This window comes from Elephantulus edwardii, unplaced genomic scaffold (assembly GCF_000299155.1).
Source record: "Elephantulus edwardii isolate Elephantulus edwardi_28Jun2011 unplaced genomic scaffold, EleEdw1.0 scaffold00027, whole genome shotgun sequence".
Classification (NCBI taxonomy): Eukaryota; Metazoa; Chordata; class Mammalia; order Macroscelidea; family Macroscelididae; genus Elephantulus; species Elephantulus edwardii.
In genome coordinates this window covers 566,311-588,524 of record NW_006399777.1, presented here as the reverse complement: position 1 = coordinate 588,524, position 22,214 = coordinate 566,311, and the positions used below count along the sequence as shown (strand labels likewise).

Genomic DNA, 22,214 nt, shown 5'->3' with positions numbered 1-22,214 from the left:
GTTTGGAAAATTATCTACTTAAAAGGCTGCAAACAGGCTGGCAGCACTAGAGAGCTCCCTCTTTTCTCTTTAAGCCTGAAAATAAAGTGTTTCTGAAAGAAAAATGACTCAGTTAAAACTATAACTGGAGACACCTACAACTCACGCCAAGATGAAGATGGCTCTGAACATGTCCTTTGTGGTTTTACAGAAAGACTGATTCTACTCCACGACGATTAACCAAACTTCCCCCTCTAGTTCTAGCTGACCGTCCATGTGGCAAATTATTCTCAGTAATAAATGTTTATCTAGAGCTCTACTTTCCTTCTTACGCGTTCGCAGCAGGCACTGTGAGGGTTTAGAGGAGGGTTTTGGAAGGCTGCAGTGGCCGTGAAATGCTGGCTTAGCGGATAAGGGGCTGTGCTCAGCTGCAAAGCAGGCAGCTCACATTCTCTGGCTGTTCTACAGGACGGAGAGGGAGACCTCCCGTGGGACTCACAGCCTCTGAAAACCCGCTGGAGGGTCAACGCTGAGACGGTTCCAACGCGACAGCAATAAACTGAGGGGGGCTCCAGAGAGAAGAGGCAGAAAGAAGGAGCCTTGGCAGTTTGGATTTGGAAGGAAGGAGTCACAATATATCGGAATCACGAATCACCATTACCACAGTTCTCCTTGGAAGGCCAGGGCAGATGCCACCCCAGGAAGAAGACTGCTGTGCTTTACAAGTATGTGGGCCATTGAAAGGACCCCAATTCTCGGTCCCCTGCCTGTTTTCCAGTCTCCTCACTCTGATCTGACACCTCACTCTGATCTGATCTGTTGATTAAACAATGGGTCATCCCTATCTTAGGGAATCTGACTGTCACAACACCACTTGAGAAATTTTAGAGCTCCAGTGTTCCAGAGCAGGGTCACGCAAATGTTTTTTATAAAGAGCAAGACAGTAATTACTTTCGACTTTATACAGCAACATGGTAGCTTCCAGCATAATGACTCCACACTCCTAGAGTAGTGTGCAAACAACCATAGACTGTGCGCCAATGAGAGTGCCTCTGTTCCAAGAAAATGTATTTAACGACATGAAAATGAGAGTGCGATGTAATTTTTCTGTGTCATCCTATTTTATTTTTCCAGTAAACATTTTAATTACTGAAAATATAAAACTCAATCTTTGTTGCATTATTCACAGTAAGAAAGAGTTTGAAACAACCCCAGTGCCATCAGTGAATGAATGGATAGAGACATTATGGTTCACATACAATGGAGGATCATACAATGTTGAAAAACATTCAAGTCATGAAACATTACATAGCTGGATGAATTTAGAGGACATTATGCTGAGTGAAATGAGTCATTCTCAAAAGGATCATTATTGTGTAAGGTCATGATTATAAAAAGTTAAAGATTTATACACAGAAAGAATCATACTAGTATGGTTACCTGAGAGAGGAAGGAGAGAGAGGCAAAATCTATTTAATAGGAAATAAATATTTATTAATAGATGTTTGAAAAGAAAGGCAGTCTGGAATGAATGGAAGATCTGACCCTGGGGGTGTTGTCATTAATGTTAAGGAATAAAATGTACATGAATGACTGACTGAAAAGACAATATGCTTTGTAAACCTTTACGCAAATCACAATTAAAAAAACCCCAAACCCTCAATGAATAACAGACAAATTGGGACCATAGAAGTTCTTGCCTGTGGTATAGAGAGGCTGAAAAATACAGCCAGAAATGCACAACCAGGAGGGGATACAAGTGACAAATGGGACCTTCTAACAACTAAATCCCTATGCACATAAAACACGTTTCCCACCAGTGTGAAAATAAAACCTACTGAATGGGAAAAGTATTTGGCAATACCATTTCAGACAAGTTTACGGAATCCTATAGGGCCTCCACAAGAAAAAGACTGATAACACAATTACAAAACGGGCAAGAGACATGGAAAGATTTTTCTCAGAGGAAAACATTCGGATGGCTAACAAATGAAGAAATGCTCAAAATTACTAGCAATAAGAGAGATGTAAATCAAAACCACAATGAGATACCATTTAACTCCAGCAGCAGTGGCAAAGTTTAACAGGACAGCAAGTAATAAATGTTGAAGGGGATGTGGAGAGATATGAACTCTTAGACGTTGTTGGTGAGATTGTAAAATGGTACAATCACTCTGGAAGGCAGTTTGATGTTTCCTCAAAAAGCTGAACATAGAAATTCCATAAGATCCAGCTATTCCACTGCTGGGGATATACCCCGAGAAAACAAGAACTGAGGACATATGGACACTTGAACACCAATGTTCATAGCAGCATTATTCACCAACACAAGAAGACGGAGACAGCTCAAACGTCTAACCACAATCAGTGGATTGAGAAATTATGGTATATTCACATGATGGAATACTACGCAGGACACAGGAACAATGATTTTGCAAATCATTACCTAACTCGGGAGGGACTGGAGAGCATTATGCTAAGTGAACTAACTCAGTTCCATAAGGATAAATACTGCATAGGACCATTATTGTAAGAACAGAAGGATAACTAGTAAAACATATGCAGAGATCCAAAGGGGGAAAGGGTGAGAATAGAGGGGTACTTGAGTGTGGGCAGGGGCGATATCACAGGATTGCACAATTTGGTGGGTGGAGGGAGGCGGGTAAAGGAAATTGGAAAGATCCGGTGGTGATCTGGAAAGACGGGGTAATGGTAGGCATAGTTCAATGACGGTTAATTTTATAAAACACAATGTATGGGAATGATTGTATGAAACACAATGTGAATGAAGGATAGTGTGAAATATCTGTATACAAACTTTGTATGCAAACCAATGGAAAATAAAAACACCCCCCCCCCCAGATGATGAGCCACGATCGCTGATCGACAAACTATGAGGGTCCACTGAGGACCAGGCTCTAGGCCCTTCACCTGGGGCTCGGGTTTTGAAAGATTCCAGGCGATCTGTGAACTTTGGGTAAGTTATACTCTTATCTCACTAGTCTCTAGCTGAAATGTATTATTTTAGTCTATTAGTTCATGGAATCAACAAATCAGATTAGTTTTTTCTGTATTTGTGATTGAATTATCGATACAAATCACAGGGCGTTTCCTGTCATAGTACAGGGCACCATTTACACGAAGCACTATGTAAAAATTACAGAAATTAGATTAAAGTAGCTACTACTTCTCACAGGTTGCCCTGGTGTAGTCTGCAGCGAGCTGCCCTGCTTATTTATAAGAGGCAGCACAGTGTTGGGATCTGCCACGAGCAGGAAGCTGGGCAATCTCCTCCCACTGGACTTACATCCACAGGAGCCCGAGGGAGCATCAGTGAAGGGTCAGGATGGGCTCTGTGGCAAAGAATTTACTGTGTCTTGTGATCGAATATCAACAAAGAAACACTGTGTTGTTATATGTGTGCTATTCCTGCCACATTTAAAATACTTTGCTAACTGCATTTCATCGTAATTGGTTTAATTTATAATATTTTTTATTTTGCGCATTGAAAAACACTATTCTGAGAAAAGGTCTGCAGAACAAAATAGGTTCCAATTCCCTGGTCAGAAGAGATTATCAGGATTCTAGCGTCTGATTCTCCGAGTTTAATCTAGCTAAATGTAGCAGGCTGCAGACGGTTGGATCAAAAACCCTGATGGAAATTTCCAGTAGAGTTAGCAAGAGCAAGATTCTCTTCCAGAGTCAGCTGGGGAAATGCTCTCAGATGAAACAGTACAGTCTCTGAATATACTTGAGGTCCCGTTCAGATAAGAAGGAGCTTTTCACCCCATAGGAGAGATTTACAAAATGAAGGAGAAAATCCAGAGCCCTAGAACTTCCTGGCATGAGTTTGTCTAAGACTTTCAAGGACTTTAGGACCCTTTGCAGGTGTTGATACAAGAGACGCTGGACACCAAGCTGCCAGAGAACAGGAAAGACTCCTGGGGAGATGTGTCAGTGTTCCGGGACTATTGTTATTGGGAAGATGGATCAGTGTTCCAGGCCCCTTGTTGCCGGGAAGGTGTTTCAGTGTTCTGTGCCTATTGTTGTTGGGGAGATGTGTCAGTGTTCTGGGACTATTGTTGTTGGGGAGATGTGTCAGTGTTCCGGGCCTAGTGTTAGGCGCCATTGAATTGACTGTGACTCATAGTGACCCTACGAGCCTGTGTTGGCACCATCCTCACCGTCTCTGATACACGCGAAGGCTTTGTTCCAGTCATTGTGTCAACCCATGTCCTTGGAGGTTTTCCTCTCTTCTCCGACCCTTAGCATGGTGTCATAGGAGTGATTTCTTAGAACATATGTGAGAGGAGACACTTTCTGTGGACGGTGCCATTTCTGGATCTGTTCTTCCTTTCAGGGCAATAAGTCACAGTCAAAGAGCTCTTGCTGGTTTAAATAGATCTGGGATCCAGCTCTCTTCTTTTCTTACTAGTTTAGGCTCTAGTACCTCAGAGGGACTGACCCCCAGTTTAAAAACTGGGTTTCGGGGTCTGGGATGCCATCAGGAGTGTCCTAAGGAGAGTCTCTGTCTTCTCACATTTACTTTGGTATTGGATTCATTCAAAGAATAGTTTGCGGTGCTAAATAAAAATTGAAAAAGAAAATGAAGTATTGATCCTGTCTGACCCTTAAATTCTGCATCTGTGAGGATTCAAATTTGACCCCAAGTCCCTATTGTCACATGGAGACATATTCAGAAGAAACAACACAGGACCCATGGACCAGGGGAGAGGAGTTGGTCCTTACTGCTGGGAAGTAGCAGCAGTTTTGAAGGACGAGGGAAGATGGCTAGAGGAAAGACAGGGATCTTTTCAGCTTCATTTCAAGGGTATGCTGGGTCGATACCAAGACCCCTGGCTTCTCTGCTTCCTCTTCTTGTCAGGCTGAGTCGTTATGACTCGTAGTGACCCTGTGAGCAGCAGTCCTGAGCCTCGTCCTAGCCCATGCCAGCCTCGTCGTCTCTGACACACTCGCGCCCATTGCTGCCGTGGCTCTTTCTGTTTTATCGAGGAAACAGATCCTTATCTCCCTGAGGGTCGGCAATGGGCACTCAGCGCTCTAAGAATCTTCGTAAGTAAACCACATGCTAACCTGTGAGCGACCTCATACACGTGATGGAATGAGCAGAGGAGGTGACAGCAGGTGCTCCATGGACCAGGCTCATCTGCTTCCCCTGGATAGCTGCCTGATGGATTCTGCATAGGAGTCGAATCTGTGGTCCACGAAGTAACTAGAGAGTTTTGTAGGAACTTAGAGTACAGTGAGCTTTGTTTTACACTATTCTAGCCATTTCTACTTGGGGCATGTTGTCAGGAGGGACTAGTCCTTGGAGAAAGCCATCACGCTGGGAAAGGCGGAGGGTCAGAGAAAGAGAGGAAGACCCTCAACAGGATGGACTGACACGGTGACCGTAAATGGACTCCAGCTTATTAGAGATGACAAGAAGACACGGGATCAGGCAAGGCTTGGGTCTACAGCTCACAGGCCACTATGAATCGTAGTTGACTTGATGACCCCTAACAACAACAGCAACAGCAACAACAACAACTCTTCCTCTAGGAAGAGCTTTGTGTCGTTCTAGGATACATGCCGTCTGCCTTCTCTTTCCTTAGCCCTGAAGGTTTGAGGGTTGAAGATGCTTCTGAGGAGTCAGCGAGAAATGGGGAAGACCTTGGGAATCTGGAGATTTTCAGGTGGGAGAGACTTCAAAGTATTAAATGGGAATCTGTACTTTTTGTCTTATGTGTGTATGTTGTGTGTTACTGTTCTAACCAGGGGCAGAGGTCAAGGCCTGCTCGAGGGTGTGCTTTAAAATCTCCTTGATGAGGTGGTGGGCTTGTGGGCTGGGCTGGCCTGGCCTGGGGCCTTTGGACTCTCCCTGCACTCTGGAAGTTGGCTGGTTGGCTGATGTTGTGGTGGTGGTCTCTCCTTGGTTATAGTCAGGCAAGGGGCGTTTCTGGGGTCCATTTTTTGTGTTACTGTTCTCACTGGGGCGGAGGATGAGGCCTGCTCGAAGCGGGGACTTTAAAATCCTGTTTTTAATTGGTTTTGGTCAAACATTCTTCTAGGTCATATAGCCCTGGTCTGTCCATTTGCTGTACAGAGGTAACTCGTGGCTGCTGTGATGCTGAACACTGTGACACTGATGTGCCAAATGTGATAATGTTTACCCTTGGAGGACAGTGTTTGGTGGAGCTCCCCGATTAAAACAAGCTTGGAAGCAGGAGTGGCACCCACTTCTGAAATAGCTTGCCTCCAGAAACCCTATGAACTTGAAGCGATGAAAGTTACACAAGTGTCCAGGTCTTTCATTCATTAGGATAGTTATGGGTTGTCTACGACTTGACAGCACTTAACGACAACATGTTTAAGATATACAACAATTTTACAAAAGAAAATTCAAAATACTCCTCATCAGAGTAACTCAGAGTGGTTTTATATTCAGTTTTTAAATACCTCCTTAGTGAGCATGCGTGATGCACAAGCAGTTTTATGTGCCGGGAACACCACGGTGAGTCCAGCCCTCCTCATTATCACATCAACTCATTGCCATCAAGTTGGAGCTGACCTTCCAGTGGGCTTGTGAGGCTGTCACAGTCCACACAGGAGGGGACTGCCCACCAAGGCGCTGCTGGTGGACTTGAACCAGCGAGCACCACTGCCTCTGGGTTAGCAGTGAACCAGCTACGGGCTCCCCCAGCGGAGCGCCCTGTCCTCACCAGCGTGTCCATGCGAAGGGCAGGAGTCATGAAATACACAAGGAAGCAAATGCACAGAAAACGGTTTTGGTGATGGTTAGTGGAAAGTTGAGACGGTAGCAGTGGTGAGCGGGTTAGTAATTTTTGATAATAAGGGAATTTCCATTATTATCCTACATAATTCTCAAATATATTTGAGTAGAGATCTTAATGAAGTCAGAGTGGATGATGTGGGGATTGGGGAGAAAGGAGTACCAGCAAGAGGAAAGCCCTGTCCTGCCCCACTGTCATGTACAGAAAGCGTCCCCGTATACCAGGGTGCAAACCAGGAGCTGAGACTTGTTGGGGGCTCTCTCGAAGACCCTCAGTGAGACGGATTGGCACGGTGATGCCAGCAGTGGGTTCGGGCATGGCAGGGACACTGAGGGTGGTGCAGGATGGGCCGGGCTTGGATCTGTTGTTCACAGGGTCATGATGGGAGGTGGTCATCTCGACAGTGTCAGGGCCGCAGAGCTGCTCTCCCCACCCCTCCCCAGAATAGCCACAGGGATGATCAAAGCAGCGGCTACAGCTCTGTTTATCTCCGTTAGAGCAGCCAAACCATCCCACCTCCCTGTCCAAGGAGTAATTACCCACAACGCCCGACTTGTTCCCTTATCATGTACCAAGCAGCTGCGAACATCCTAATTCCCAATTTCCTTGTAAGACAGTATAAAACTCCACTCTAACTTTAAGTGGCTGCTGGTCTCTAGTTTAGAGCCAGCCTGGCAGTTTCTCCTCAATAAACTGTCTTCTTGGCCTCAAGGGGTTCTGTCCTTCCTCGGCGACCTTACAGATGGCACCTAACAACAGCAAAACCCCGAAGACTGGCTACAACCATACTCATCCAATCCATCAGTAAATTACGCTGATATGTGTTAAAAATATATCCTAAACATGACAACCTGGTACCTGGACAAGAACCACTCATTCCAGTTTAACCACTTCTCTCACCCAGACTTAGGCAAAAGCCCAGGAAATGAGCTCTCGGCTTTAATCCCACCCCTCAGCCATTGTCTACATAGAAGTCAGACAGATCTTTTATAAAAAATTTTTTTAATTGGTTAATTGATTATGCTATCTTCTCATTAAAGTTTTTTTAAATGTATTTAAAAAATAAATAAAAAATTATTTTATACTGGTTTGCTTACAAAGTTCTTAGACATTGTGTTTCCCACTATCCTTCATTCACATTGTGTTTCATACAATCATTCTGATTCATTATAATTTATAAAATGGCTCAACACTGAACTCTGACCACCATTGCTCTGCTTCCAGATCCCCGCAGAATCTTTCCCATTTCCTTTACCCAACCTTCCCTCCATCCATCAAACTGTGTGACCCTATGATTCACTCTCCTATTCACCCCTCTGCTCCTACGTTCCCCCCTTTGATTCTCATACACATTTTACTAGTTTTCTTCCTATTTCTAATAGACTGATCTTTTAAAAGTGTTCGTATCATGTAACTGTTTTGCTATAAATTATCCATTGAACTTTTATCACACAAAAAATAAAATATAAGCCCCTTATTATGACCTAAAAAATAAAACCAAAACCATTGCCTTGAAATTGGACTCCCAGCAGCCCTGCAGTGTAGAGTAGAACCCCCGCACCCCTCCGGGTTTCTAGGCTGGGTCTTTGTCAAGCTGACTGCCAATCTTTCTCCTGTCAAGTAATTGGAGGATTAGAACTGCTGACTTTTTGGTTAGCAGACAAGTGCTTTAACTACCAGGGTTCCTTGATTAAACCAAAGTAGAGGCTAATTATCATAGTATCTCTGAGAAATCAAGTAGTAGAACTAGCATGATATTGAAAAAAGCACACATTACAGCTAAAGGCTTTCCAATGCTCACATTACCAGAATTGTCCTCTATTATCATTTATAATAGGTTGTAATAATAGGGAGTTTTTCTGTGTGGGTTATATTAACATCATCTTTCCTCCAGATTAAAATCTCTGGTGCTGAGCTGTAGAAAGCAAATGTACTCTCATAATCACATTTGCCAGAATTCTCAGGAGGAGGGTCTCTACATTAACTACCCATAATTCCCACCCGAATGCGTGAGCCATGATTAAAGTTCATGTCAGAAGACTCACTTACATGGAGTCTCCGATGCGGAATCAGATGTGAGGCACGTCAAGAGCTTTCCTCGTTCCTCGCTTTGTCAGAACTTCCTGCCAGTGTGAATTCTTTCACGTTGAGGAAAATGTGAGCTCTGAGTGAAGACCTCTGCACCGTCTTTACACCCATGGGCTCCTCGTCAGTGCTGATTCTCTGATGGAGAGTAAGCTGAGGGCCGTGGTGACTAACGGCTGCCCCCTGCTCGTTCCCTCTGTACTGTCTGCCTCTCTGATCATAACTTCTTTTTCTCCCTAGGCTCCAGTGGCACTGGTTTTCTTGACATCCCTCAAACACATCAAAGATGACACATATCTCAAATGTTAAGAGGAGCCCCGGATAGACATGGATGGAGGAGCCCATGGAAGGGGCGATTGAGACATCTGCTACAGGTAAAACTTTCAACAAATTTCCCTTTAAAGAAGAGTAAAGTACAGGCGCACTGCTGGAGAAGGAGGGGCAATCTCCTCCTGTACCAGTCAGAACCAATTTGACCGTACACACACACAAAACTAAGAAAATAAAATTTTAAAAAAAGAGTAAATTATCAGACAGTAGCTAGAAGGGGAAACTGTGACATGATGTTTTCAAGCAATGTGAGGGGACATCGATGTATGTCATTGTGAAGCCTCACAAAAACTCAGCTGAGATAGTTAAGATAGTTTTCAGATGAAGAAACTGAGGCTAGAGAAAGGTTAAGACTTTTGTCCAAATTCACAGATAGGCGTGGTAGAATGTCTGACCAGAGTGGGCTGGGTGAGCATGCAGGTGAGGTGGTAAGCTCCCGACAGGGGGTGGCTGGCCCGAACTTACCGAAGCCTCCTTAGTGTTGGTTTCTTCTGATGCTGATTTGGCCACTTTCTGAATGATGGGCGCGATGTTGGTGGGCCCGTAGAGTTGTAGTTTAGGAAGGCAGCTCTGATAGGCTTCCACAACTCCTTGAATTCCTAAAATGAAATTGGCAAAGATTTCTCCAAATATGTATGCAATTAATTACACACACACACACACACGTTGTTGTTTGTACGTGCTATTGATGTGACTGTGCCTCACCGCAACCCTATGCACAATAGCTCTGAACCCTGTCGTATCCTGAGCCAGTTTCACTGTCTCTGACACACCTGTCCCCATTAGCACAGTTACTGCATCAATCCACGTCATCTAAGGTCTTCTTTCCTGTGCCGACCCTCCACTCTTCCAAGCAAATATCCTTCTCCAAGGACTGGTCCTTCCTGGCAACATGCCCAAAGTATGTGAGATGGAGTTTCAAAATCCTAGCCCCCAAGAAACAAGCGGGTTTCACTTTCTGCAGGACAGACCTGTTTATTCTCTTGGTGATCGTAGGTTCTCCCAAACAGCCCTAATCAACGTCACAACTACGTTCTTGAGATAAAAAGGATCCATCCCAGCACGAGTGTTGCTCATTCCTTCCCCTCCAAGTCCTGCTCCTCTTTGAAGCCTCAAGTCTCATGTGCTCATTTTCACAAACTCCTGTCTAATATTTCACATCACATGTAAGATTCCATTAGATCTTCACTCATGACTCACTGAAATCTGGTTGTTTCTGGCTCACCATGGGCAGCATAGACCTGCTGCCTACTGTTTCCAAGGCTGTAAACTTTATGGGTCTCTGGTGTCTAGTCAGCAGGGAGTTTCTCTGCTGACCCAAAGGCTGGAAGTTCAAATCCTTCTAGATAAAGTTACACAATCTCCCCTGTGATTTATAGTCTCTGAAAACCCACTGAAGGGTTAGCTACGAGTTAGTCCCAGCTTGACCATGATGGCTTTATTTTTTCCAGTCCTCTTTATGAAAGCGCAGTGCTTTCTCCTGTTGAGCTGCCGGTGAGTTTTGAACACTAACCTTTTCGGTAGCAGTGACATACCTAGTATCTGGACCACCAGGATTCCTGAGAGTTGGGTGGGATAATTAAATAGATTATACCCATTTTACAGAGGAAAAAACTCAAGACCCAGAGAGATTTAATAATCTGTCCCAGACCACAGAGCACGGAAGGATTCAAACCCAGGTCTGTCTAGATCTAAGAGGTCTGCTCTTGTGATCAGCCACTAAGCATTGCTGCTTTCATGCATGTGTCGTTTCACCTGGCCTGACTGACTGCAGTGAATCCACTCCAGGCCACCTACAAGTTACGTGCACACGTATATCTCTCCAGATGGTAAATTCCTGGAGACAGAAATTATGACTAACTGGGGACAGTGCGTGGTGTATATGTGTATACATGGGGGACATCTACTGGGGGACAGTGCGTGGTGTATATGTGTATACATGGGGGACATCTACTGGGGGACAGTGTGTGGTGTATATGTGTATACACGGGGTACATCTACTGGGGGACAGGGCGTGGTGTACATGTATACATGAGGTACATCTACTGGGGGACAGGGCGTGGTGTATATGTGTATACACGGGGTACATCTACTGGGGGACAGTGCATGGTGCTCATGTATGCATGGGGTACACAGGGTACATCTGCTGGGGTGAAGTACAGTACATGGTGGTCCTCTTGATGGCTAACCCCTCTTTAAATGAGGGGTTTCCATCCCGAAACACAGGAGCCTGGGAGACCGTGAAGGGGGAGAGACTGCTGGGAGGCTGTCCTTTGCCTGTGCGGCATCTTCCAGCATCTGGTGCATCCCGATTGCACATTTATTATTAAAACGATGATGCCACAGTGTTAGTTCTATTAGAAGTTATTCTTATTCAAACAGCACCTTTTAGAAGCAGTGCCTGTGCTGCATGTACCTTCCTGCATCATCTCCTTCTTCCTGCAGTGTCTCTGCCCTGACACAGCACACTGGTCCGTCGTTGGCCAGAACGTTCCATATATGCCCTCCTGAGGTCATTCCTGTACCCATCATGTCTGGCAGACCAGCTCTTGGGCATTCTGAAGACGTAAACCTGGCTGACCCTGTCCTGTCCTTACATGTATGCTCTCACTCACTGAAATGAACTGCTCCCGTTTTGCTCCGCCCCAAGCCTGTCCTTCTCAAGACAAAGACCAAATTATTATGGAGCCTGGGTCCAGACTTGAGGCACCCTGTGTGGAAGTCCTGATCTTTTGAGGTTCTTGAGTTTTTGCCTAAGATAAGCAAATTGGACACACACCTGCCCCCCTCCAAAAATATCAGGCTCAAGAATTCTAAGAGTATGAGACAGGTGAGCATAGGGTATGTATTTTACTTTGCTTTCATAGAAAACCACTCTGATAGATTAAGAATGAAAGTAGTTTGGAAGATGTTATTGTTGTCTACTGTTGAGTTGGACTCATCTCAGAGCTGAACCTCCAGTGTGTTTTCAGAGGCAGCTTAATCACACAGGAGGAGATGGTCCATATTTTCCTGTTGAATTTGAACCAGGTGCCTTAGGGATGGCAGCACAGCTCCTTACTGCTGGGCCTGAATGCGGAAATAATGACAGAATGAAGACTGGGTACAGACACAGGGCTGATACCATGCTCTTTGGCATGAATGGTCAGTTTGTGAAAGAAATTATTACCTTTTCACGCCCCATTGAGCCTGCATTTTAACCTTGGTTCAGACCCCCTCCTCTTTGATAAGAGGGATGAGAGACATGTGGAAGTTTCTTCCTACTCTACTGTCAAAATGTCTTAAGGTCTCATAGCAACAAATAGCCTGGCTTTATTCATCGTCAGCTCAACTTAATTTATGGCTATCAAATGGAACCAACTCAAAGCTACCCTTCAACTAGCTTTCTGAGGCTGTAACTATGGGAAGAGGTTTTCTATCTTCCTCTCTTGGAGCAGCTGGTGGATTTGAACCACTTATCTTTGATTTGACAGAACAGCTTAAAACATATTTGTTATGTACAGAAAAATGAATCCTATAATGAAAATTATCATTACAATCATCATCATAGTAACATCGTCTTGTAGAATTGTGTTTGAGAATGTCGGCCTAGAAGTGGTGCTCAGAGGACAGAGTCTTTAAAAATGCTTTCTGGAACAGAGTAAAACTGTTATGTGTTCTAGGGTGTTGCCGGAAAGGTCAAGCGATTTTGATGTTTTCTGATCTCTTTACATATTCATACAAAGGGGATTTTGAGACTCAAATAATTGATGAAAATGTAGAAAGCAAGAAAGGGGCTTTCATCAAGACACGGGAACTCTGGTGGCCTAAAGGTAAGGAGTTCAACTGCCAGCTAGAAGTCACGTGGTTCGAATCTACTGTGCTCCACAGGAGGACAGGCAGTCTCCTCTTGTGCAAATACTGTTTCTAAAAACATGCTGGAGGGTCAGCTATGACTCGACAACATCCAACAACAACAGTCGCCAAGACAGGTCTGATCTGGAGGAAGTGTGAGCAGAGTGTTCTCAGAGACGAGGATGGTGAAACTTGGTCTCACATACTGTGGGCATGAGGTTAGAAGGGGCCAGTCCTTGGGAAAAGATCATGCTGGGGAAAGCGGAAGGTCAGAGAAAGAGAGGAAGGTCTTCAACAGGAAGGTGGACTGACACAGTCACTGTCGCAATGGGTGCCACGGGGTAGGGCGGGTCGGATCTGTGTTCACAGAGTCGCTACGAGTCACAGTCAACCCCAAGACACCACACGGCAGTCCCCACGCATATGGAGAACCTCCCCTTATGTTACACCAGCTGGAAAAGCCTACATTGGATTTATAGAATTTTGCTGTTGGTTTTTTGTTTGTCTTGTTATTTTTATCATGATTTTTTTCTCTACTAGTTTATTTACAAAACTCAAATACAAATTCGAACAAATTCTTCCCATTTCCCTCATCACCCCCATCAGATTGTTCAACCCAATGATTTTAACAAACGTTTACAGAAAAGTTCTATTTTCTTTCATTCATTGGTGTATGTTTTCCTCCCTATCTCCCCAGTTCACTTAAAAAAATATTCATTCGTCGTTGCATAATTTCCTCACCCCTCCTCCCTAGTTCACTTTGCTATGCACCTCTTACTCTGGACTGCAGTCATACAATAATACCTAATCATATATTTCTTTTAAACAGTTCTTTCCTTCATCTGTTCTAATACAGTACTCATCATTTGTCTCCTCTTTTCTTAGGTTTTCCCCAACCCCCCATGCCAGTCCTGTTTTGTAACAGTGGTGTTATATACAGCACCTGTCCTTTTGTGACTGAGATATTTCACTCAGCATAATGTCATCCAAGGTCACCCATGTTGTGTAAGGATTTCTATTCTTAATGTAAACTCAAGACCTCTTCTGCAATCTTTTCCCGCTCCTACTTTTCTAGTCTGTTATTATGGGGCAGCATGGCTTATTTGAATTCAGAGAGGCATCTTCTATCCTGTGGACGGTCTAAAATGCAGCCTCAGAGGAGAGAGACGAAGCTGGGGAAGGAGCGGGCGGAAGGGCTGGGAGACACTGGCTTTAAGTGTGATTTACCTGCACATTCCGGGTTGTCTTCATTGAAGTTGATGGCAAAGTCGTGAGAGACCTAGACAGTAATTAAGATTTTACAGAGGAAGAAAGAGAATCACAACTTTAATACAGCACAGAGGCACAGGGGTTTAGAGTGTGCAAATAAACGCCCATTACATTCATTATGTGCTAAGCAGTAGGGACCATTTGAAGCCTTTACACAGTCAACATGGTTAGATAGTGAATTCTGAGTTCCCTGTGGAGCTGAGGTGACAGGACGATTTTCCAGACTCAGATAAATGCTGGCAGGAGGGGAGATTAAGGCATTAAAAGAAGCCATGAAAATATTTCATGAACATGTGACTTTGTATAACTTGCAGTTATAACTGGTCACAGACTGGCCACTTAAATTCTCCTAAACTCTGTATCGACCAAGTGATTAAAAAGAAAATACCACCACCACCACCACCTCCTCAATAATGCAGGCCGTCTTCCCTACATGGTGATACGTAGAAAGGCCTCAGCTAAGCTGTTGACATTTAAGGATCTTTCTGGCATGACGTGTAGAACTATAGGCCAAAAGATTTCAAGTCAAAAGGATATATACAGGTCAAACAACCACACTCTAGAAACCTGGCTTTCCCCTTTAACTCTCTTTTTGGGGAAATAGTACGGTAATGCACATTTCAATTTCCCAGCAGAAACTCATCTTTCTGGCAGGACCTAAGCGCAAAGTGAAATTGCATTAAAAACCAACAACTCTTCTTTCTCCCAAACTTCCTGAAATAAGAGGGCCACACCTGCATCGAAAGGCACACTGAGGGTGTCGTCTGTGGAGAGTTGTGGTGCTAAACCCATGGGGGCCCTCAGGAGGAGGGGAGTCTTCTCCCGTGTGGCCTGTAAACCCCGTGGGAGCAACAGCGGGCTTGTCCCTCCTCCATGGCCGTGGTTAGGAGTGTGGCCTTTGGGCCTCTGGAATTCGAGGAAGACTTCTGTCTCCAAGTATTGGCTCCGTGGGACAAAACACTAGATCACTGGGTGAAAAGAAGCCCTCTTTGCTGGGTCACAGCAGATGCTGTGGGCTCCTAGCTCATCTCTTGGCCTTTAGGACTTGCAGGTACTGCAGCTAATATCCCAGCGTTTTTATCGAGGTTTCTTTGCCATAGGGCTTTGTAAGGCCCCTGGAGTCTGCTTTGCCAAGCGGCCAACCACGAATGCTGGCCAAGGAATGCTCCCTGGCAGCAGTCCATGTGCAACAACTAGCAGCTGTGTGCCTGTCTCATTTCCTTGGTGCCCACAGTAACTCACTTGACTTGCTGGCTGAACCCCTCATAGACGTTCTTCACTGCTTCCCCAACCTTTCTGATGCTTCCTTTATCTCTACATAAACAGTTTACAACCAAATCCTTGTCTGAAAATCTAGTGAACAAAAAGCGAGGTCCTTGTGTCCAAGTCTTAAGGATGTTCTTAAGATTACGTCCTAAAGAAAGAAACCCTGGTGCCTTTCTAAACCTTCTAGGGGTGCCTGAGCTCCGGAGAGCTTCAGTGCTTGTCCAGGGCGGAGGGAAATGACGGGGATGTGATACTTGAATGACTTTTGAGGACTAACTGAAGCCCCCCCCGTTTTTGTTTCTTCCAGCTCATGATGATGTTGCCCGGCTCCCACGGCTTCTGTCTTTGAGCGGGAGACTGCTCATCTTGCTCAGAGCAGCAGCTCGATTCTAACTGCTGGGCTTTGGTCCCAGTTCAACCCCTAATCACTGCACTCCCCCGTGGTGGGGAGTACGCCGGATGCCTGCCTCAGAGGCAGAAGACCCAGGTAGCCTGGGGTGTCAGAAACAGGGGTGCAGATATCAAGGAAGAGCGAGAGAAAGCCTGGGGCCAGGCATGCAAAGCTGTGTCCTCAGCCATGTTGGACCAAGACCAGGCCCAGAGACGACGTGGTCCAGATTCGTAGAGGACTCTCCACGCTTCTGGGGAGTTGGACTGTTGGATGTTGGGTGCATTCTAGCCTCAAGGCACCCCAGTTCTAGGAAGACAATAGATGCCTGCCTGTCCCCATGCCAGAACTGTTAGCTCATCTGAAGGAGACTAGATCTCCTCAAACCTGGGCTCATTCCTTTATGTGACATCTTTTAATCTTAGTGTTACCAGAATGTTTCATTTTTTAAGAGAAGCCAGAAATCTGACATATTCTAGGAAATTTCTCAATTCTAAAAAAATGTATCCACTAATCGTATTTATGAGCTGGTCTATTGCCTAGTAGTAGATCTATGGCTCCTGGTCTAGCATCTTTTTCGACCTCTACTCTATGATCTCTCGCCGTGACCTATGTGTTCAACAAATGCTCCTAGACTTGCACAGCCATGCTCAGCAGGAAGGCCAGTATCGATTGCAAGGCAAACGAAGAGGGGACAGGTAGGAAAGACAGTCCGTCCGCTGTGTGGCCACAGAGATCAATTCCCTCTCTCACAAAGGACACTGGACCTGGTCTACAGCTCCGGTGTGCATTCTCCTAACCAGTGTTTCAGATGCAATCCGTGGCAAACTGATGACTAAACAGCTCTGCTTCTGTTTAGCTCAAGTCCCAGACATGGGCAGCTCAGGCCTTTCCATGGCCGTTCCAGTTGGGAGATGGAGGCCTGTGTTCCCCAAGAACCAGCCCACAGGGGCACCGGCATACACCACAGCAGAGGCCCCACTCCTTCACAGCACATGTCTCCCTCCACACAAGCTTTACCTTCTCTGTGTCAAAAAAGTCAGGAACAGGACCAAATGGGATTCCATTATCTTTGGAAAGATGCTTTCAGTTTCTCAATTCTTTAAGTTAGCCGGTTCTTTCTTCAGAACTTCTCTGAGTCTCCTATGCAAGCCTGGATCCAGAGTCTTGACATAAATGAATACGTAGACTTCTTTACATGGACTTTTAGGGTTTTATGTTTTCCCCTTAAAGGACTCAGAATCTGTAAGGTCTGAACCCCTGGAAATCAATATCTGAGAGTTTTGTTTCTAATGGTATCTATAAAAAACCCCACAATGGAACCCTTCCTTTGGACATCTGAGAACAACTCAGAAGAATAGGAGACTGGGTTTTGTCGAGGGATAGATGCTGAGGCGGTAACCTCGCTCACTGTGTAAATGGTTTCAGACACTTTGCACTCCATTTACATAGCGTTGCCAAGGACCCTGAGGCAGGCTTTTGTGAAGGAAGTCCTGTGCCTGTGAGCCCCAGCGAGTGAAGACAAATGCTGTCCCCACTTACTCACCGTGTACTCGGGAGGTATCCGGGCGCCGAATCCAAAGGCTGGGAACATTTTGTCACTGAAATATAAAGTAAAAAAAAAGAAAAAGAAGAAGAAGAAATTGTTTCATTTGTTCATCTAATGAGGAAGAAAAACATGAACTTGTGTTACCTCTCTGGAGCAAATCATGCCCTTCTGGTAAGTGCTGACTCAAGCCTCCTGATTATCTGTGGTAACGAGGAGAGCAAGAGCGTGCCTAATTAAAATCAAGACAGAACCCTCCCAACTGGCTAGTCAGTTATCTGCAACTTCTTCCCTTAACTTTCTTCAAGGTTTGATACCCAGGAGTGCAACGGCCCCGGTATTTTCTCTCAACCACAGCGTTCTGGAATCTTTGAGATGTGATTTTCAGTTAGGGAACCCCTGTGGGTGATCACATTCGGGTCTCTGATATATCTATCTATATCTCTATCTCTATATATCATCTATCTATATCTATCTATATTGTACTTATAAATCTCTAGAGGAAGAGATTATTATTCCTATTTTGTTGTTGTTGCTGTTGTCAGGTGCCATCTAGTCAAGCATGACTCATAGCGACCCTGTGCACAACAGATCTGACCTTGTTCTCTCCTGTGCCCTCCTCACACTTCCTGACACACTAGGGCCCATGTGGCAGTCACTGTGCCAATCCTTCTGGCTGAGGGTAGGTCGTCCTCTCTCTTGCTGACTCTCCACTTTTCTGAGCATAACATTCCTCTCCGAGGAATAGCCTCTCCTAGCAACCTGCCCCAAGTATGTGAGACAGACGTTTATCATCTTTGCATGCAAGGAGCACTCTGACTATATCATCTCCAAGATATATCTGCTCTTTGGGCAATCCGTTGGATCTTCAGTGCTCTTCTCTGACACCAGAGCTTAGAGGCATTAATACTTCTGTCACCCTAATTCACTGACCAGCTCTCAGATGCACAGCGAGTGATTAAAAAGATCATGACCTGAATCGGGTGTCCTCAAACTGACATTATTGCTCCTCAATAATTTGGAGAGTTCCCTGAGTGAAGGCTTTCCCAGTGCAATACATCTCTTGATTTCCTGACTGCTTGTACCAAGGGTGTTGATTGTGGATCCAAGGAAGAGGAAGTTGTTGACAGTCTCAATCTCTTCTCCTTGGGTCATGTCAGTGCCTATCAGTCCAGTGATGAGAATTTTTTCTTTTCTTCCCCTCCCCTCCCATTGCGTACTGTCAAGTCGGATCTGACTGGACAGGAGGAAATTGCTTTTTCTTCTCCAGCGGAGCATGGATTCGAACTGCATGCCTTTGGGATTGCAGCACAGCTTTTGCCACTAGGTCACAAGAGCTCTCTGAGAATTTCTCTTTTCTTGACACTGAGATGCAATCTGTACTGAAGGCTGTAGTCTTAGATCTTCTGCAGCAAGTGCTCAAAGTCCTCCTCACTTTTACCAAGCAAGGTTGTATTATCTGCATAATGCAAGTTGTAGAGTCTTCCTGTGATCCTGATGCCACATTTTTCTTCTTCATAGAGTCCAGCTTCTTGAATAATTTGCTCAGCATGCAGATTGAATGGATATGGAGATAGGATACAACCCTGACGTACACCTTTCTTAATGGAGACCATGTTATTTCCCTTTGTTCTGTTCACATGACTGTCTCTTGGTCTAGGTTGTGCATTTCCATTTTACAGATGGGGAAACTGAAGTCTTGAGAGGTGACTGGTTCCCAACATCAAGCTAGTTAGTGGCAGAGTCTAAACCCAGACTAACCTGAATGCAAAACGCTTATGAAAACAATGGAAAACCTTTGTCTCCTAACCAAAAGGTGAGTGGCTCCAATTCACGAGTTGTTCCGTAGGAGGAACATGCAGCAGTGAGCTTCTTCTGTAAAGAGCACCGCCTTGGCCACTCGACGGGGCAGCTCTGGTGCTTCCACTCTTTCAGAGTCGCCATGACACAGAATCAACAGGTATGACAGCGCTTGGTTCTGTCTGCAGGACCCTTTGTGCTCAGCACCTTATCACAGATGCACAATAGTACCTTGTGTATGTGCCTCTTGATAGCTCTTACTGCACTAACATTTCCAAGACATCCCATCTTCCCACTGCAGTCATAGCAAAATGCTCATACATAGCACGGAACGTGACTTCCATCCAGCAGTGCTGGGGACTGAGGCCTCTGACTGGACCCTGTCAGACCCCTCATGCAGCGCTTGGGCTGTGGTGGGGTGTTGCTTCCCTGGCTGAAAGCATGTCTGGTTCATGCCATCTACCATGAGGAACAGAATGGAGAAACATTCTTGGTACCATTTTTACGTACTTCAATTCTTTCCAGAGTTCATCCAGGAGCAAAGGGAATCCAAACTAGGCCTCGCCATTCTGGGTTATTTTCTTGCAGCCTTGCAGGCTGACAGAGCAGCAAAATCACCTTTTATTCATCACCACCTACCCAATTTGGAAGTCATAACCAGCCAGTAATGACTTTGGTAAACCTCCACCCCAACACAGAGAGTCTGACCAAATTTGAGGTTTGGGGCTACAGATAAGTCACAATTTTCACAACAAGATGTTTTTGAATCAAAGTCTAAATTTTCCAGATTTAGCAATCTCTCTTTTCTCTCCCATTTCCAGAGTGAGGCTTTGTGTTGCACCTAGTAGATATTAGAGAAAATATTATCATTAAATAGAGAATCAGTAGTCTAGAAATGAAGAGCTAAGACACTGAGGAAACATACTTCAGATTCTTGGAAATCCCGAGAAACTCTTTTCTCAGAAGTTCCTCCTTCACGTGATGAGGAGCAGATGTTGAGCAGATCTGCCCAGTGAATCTGCGCCATGCTTTGTGGTTATGTCAAGGAGAAGGCTTTCCTGCGTGGAGGATGAGTGTGTTTCTTCCAGCTCAAAAGTCAAAAGAGAGAAACTCAAGAGGCACCACTCTATTTTCCTCCTGATGAGGTTAGGAAAGAGGAGAGCTAATATTTCACCTTTTTTTTATTTTTAAAAAAAAAAGCACTAAACCAGTATCCTGGCTCAACAATATTCCACGTAGACCTTCGAAGCCACAGTGTTAAGACCAGAACCAAGGAGAGAGGAGAGGAAGTCTTCTGCTTGGAAACTGAGCTCTCAGAACCAGGAAGCTGATACTGGCAGTCACAGAACTGGTGCTTTGGGTGCACGGATGTCATCAAAGGCGGCGGACTCTCTGGGTACACAGGGGCCATCAAAGGCAGTGGACTGGAATAAGAACCACCTACTGAACTTTGAACTCTTCACAACACCATCTCATTGGCTCGGACTCCAGCCCCAAGGAATGTCTGCATGCACAGACAAGGAAGCCATAAATATGGCTTTGCCTCACTGGCACACTGCCTCCTCCACATTTTCTTCCCAAGTAGGAAGGCCCATCCACCTTTGGGGATGCAACTTTCTATTACATCTATCTTTACCCCTTCTCCTCTGCCTCCTTGCCTTTCTTCTCAGCCTTGTGCTCTCACACAGAGCTTTGGCCCACACTTTAATGCTCTGTGAAGTCAGCTCTCCCCGCTGGACACTGTGCTACCTTGGTCCTCAGGCACCGTACCCTCCTCTGGTCTCTTCCACTTAGTAAAATTTGCTTGTGTGAGAAGGGCGGACCAGGGCATTGACCACATGGCAACAACCCGGGGAATCTGAAGTTTGTTTGAACATGATGCACTGCTATCTAGTCAATTTCAAGGGTAGGGAGGTGGGAAAATGCTTCACCTACAAAGGGAATAATTAATGAGCCTCTAACTAATAAACAAACTGAAGAAAAGTCAAGCCTAAGCAAAATGGATTGAATTTTATTTTCTCATGAAAACTAAAACTAGACAGACAGGTATCTAGTGCAAGAAGCAAGGCAAGCCAGCTGAGCACTGAATAAAGCAAAAGTATGCCCCCACTGCTGGCCTAGTGGCAAGAAGCTGTGCTGCAATCCTGAAAGCTCGTGGTTCGAGGCCACCACATGCTCCATGGGAGAAGGATGGGCAATCTCCTCCCATGTGACTAACTGTCTCTGAAAACCTACTGGAGGGTCAGTTATGGGTCAATTTGGACTCTCTGGTACACAGACCAACAATGATAACACTTCAAGGCAGTGCAGATGGGATCCACTCAACACTGAGTAAAGGGGAAACTTGGTGGCTATTTGAGAAATTGCTTGGTGGATGGTTCCAATTTCATGCATGTATCATCAGTTATGGGGTGCCTGGTACAGCAGTGTCTAACACACTGCACAGTTAACTGTAAGGTCAGCAGTTCAGATCCAGCAGTGGGAAGAAGACGGACAGTGTTATCTTGGAAACATTCACAGCCTTGGGAATCCAATGGGGGGTTGGAACCAAGCTGGTGGCCATAGGGGTTTTGTTTCTTTCCCATTTTGCATCTTTGCCTGTTTTATTTTCAGATGGTGACACAGGCTATCTTTCCTATAAAGGCATTTACTATTATGGTCTTTCAGTGCCACCACTTGAGTCCGTTCTTTATCCAGACCCTAAATGCAGCAAGCTGAAACGCTGGCTGTTCCGGCCCCAAACTCACAGGCACAGGGGCGAGCCCCTCGTGGGCAGCCACCGGGTCAGTCAGCCTCGTGGGGGGCCTCCTTCTCTCACTGACCCTCTCCTCACTGACCCTCTACTTCACTCACTGACCTTCTACTCACTCACTGACCCTCTACTTCACTCACTGACCTTCTACTCACTCACTGACCCTCTACT

At 45.2% G+C, this 22,214-nt stretch overlaps 1 protein-coding gene across 1 annotated transcript in view; it reads right to left on the bottom strand.

Moving 5' to 3' along the window:
• The window catches only part of CPNE4 (copine IV), a 355,861-nt gene that overhangs the window by 12,384 nt on the left and 321,263 nt on the right, over window positions 1-22,214 (bottom strand). The window contains exons 11-13 of the mRNA XM_006883318.1: window positions 17,492-17,546; window positions 14,250-14,301; window positions 9,654-9,787 (exon numbers count right to left, since the gene is read on the bottom strand). Of these exons, the coding sequence (XP_006883380.1) occupies window positions 9,654-9,787; window positions 14,250-14,301; window positions 17,492-17,546 (241 nt within the window). The remainder of the gene's footprint in view (window positions 1-9,653; window positions 9,788-14,249; window positions 14,302-17,491; window positions 17,547-22,214) is intronic.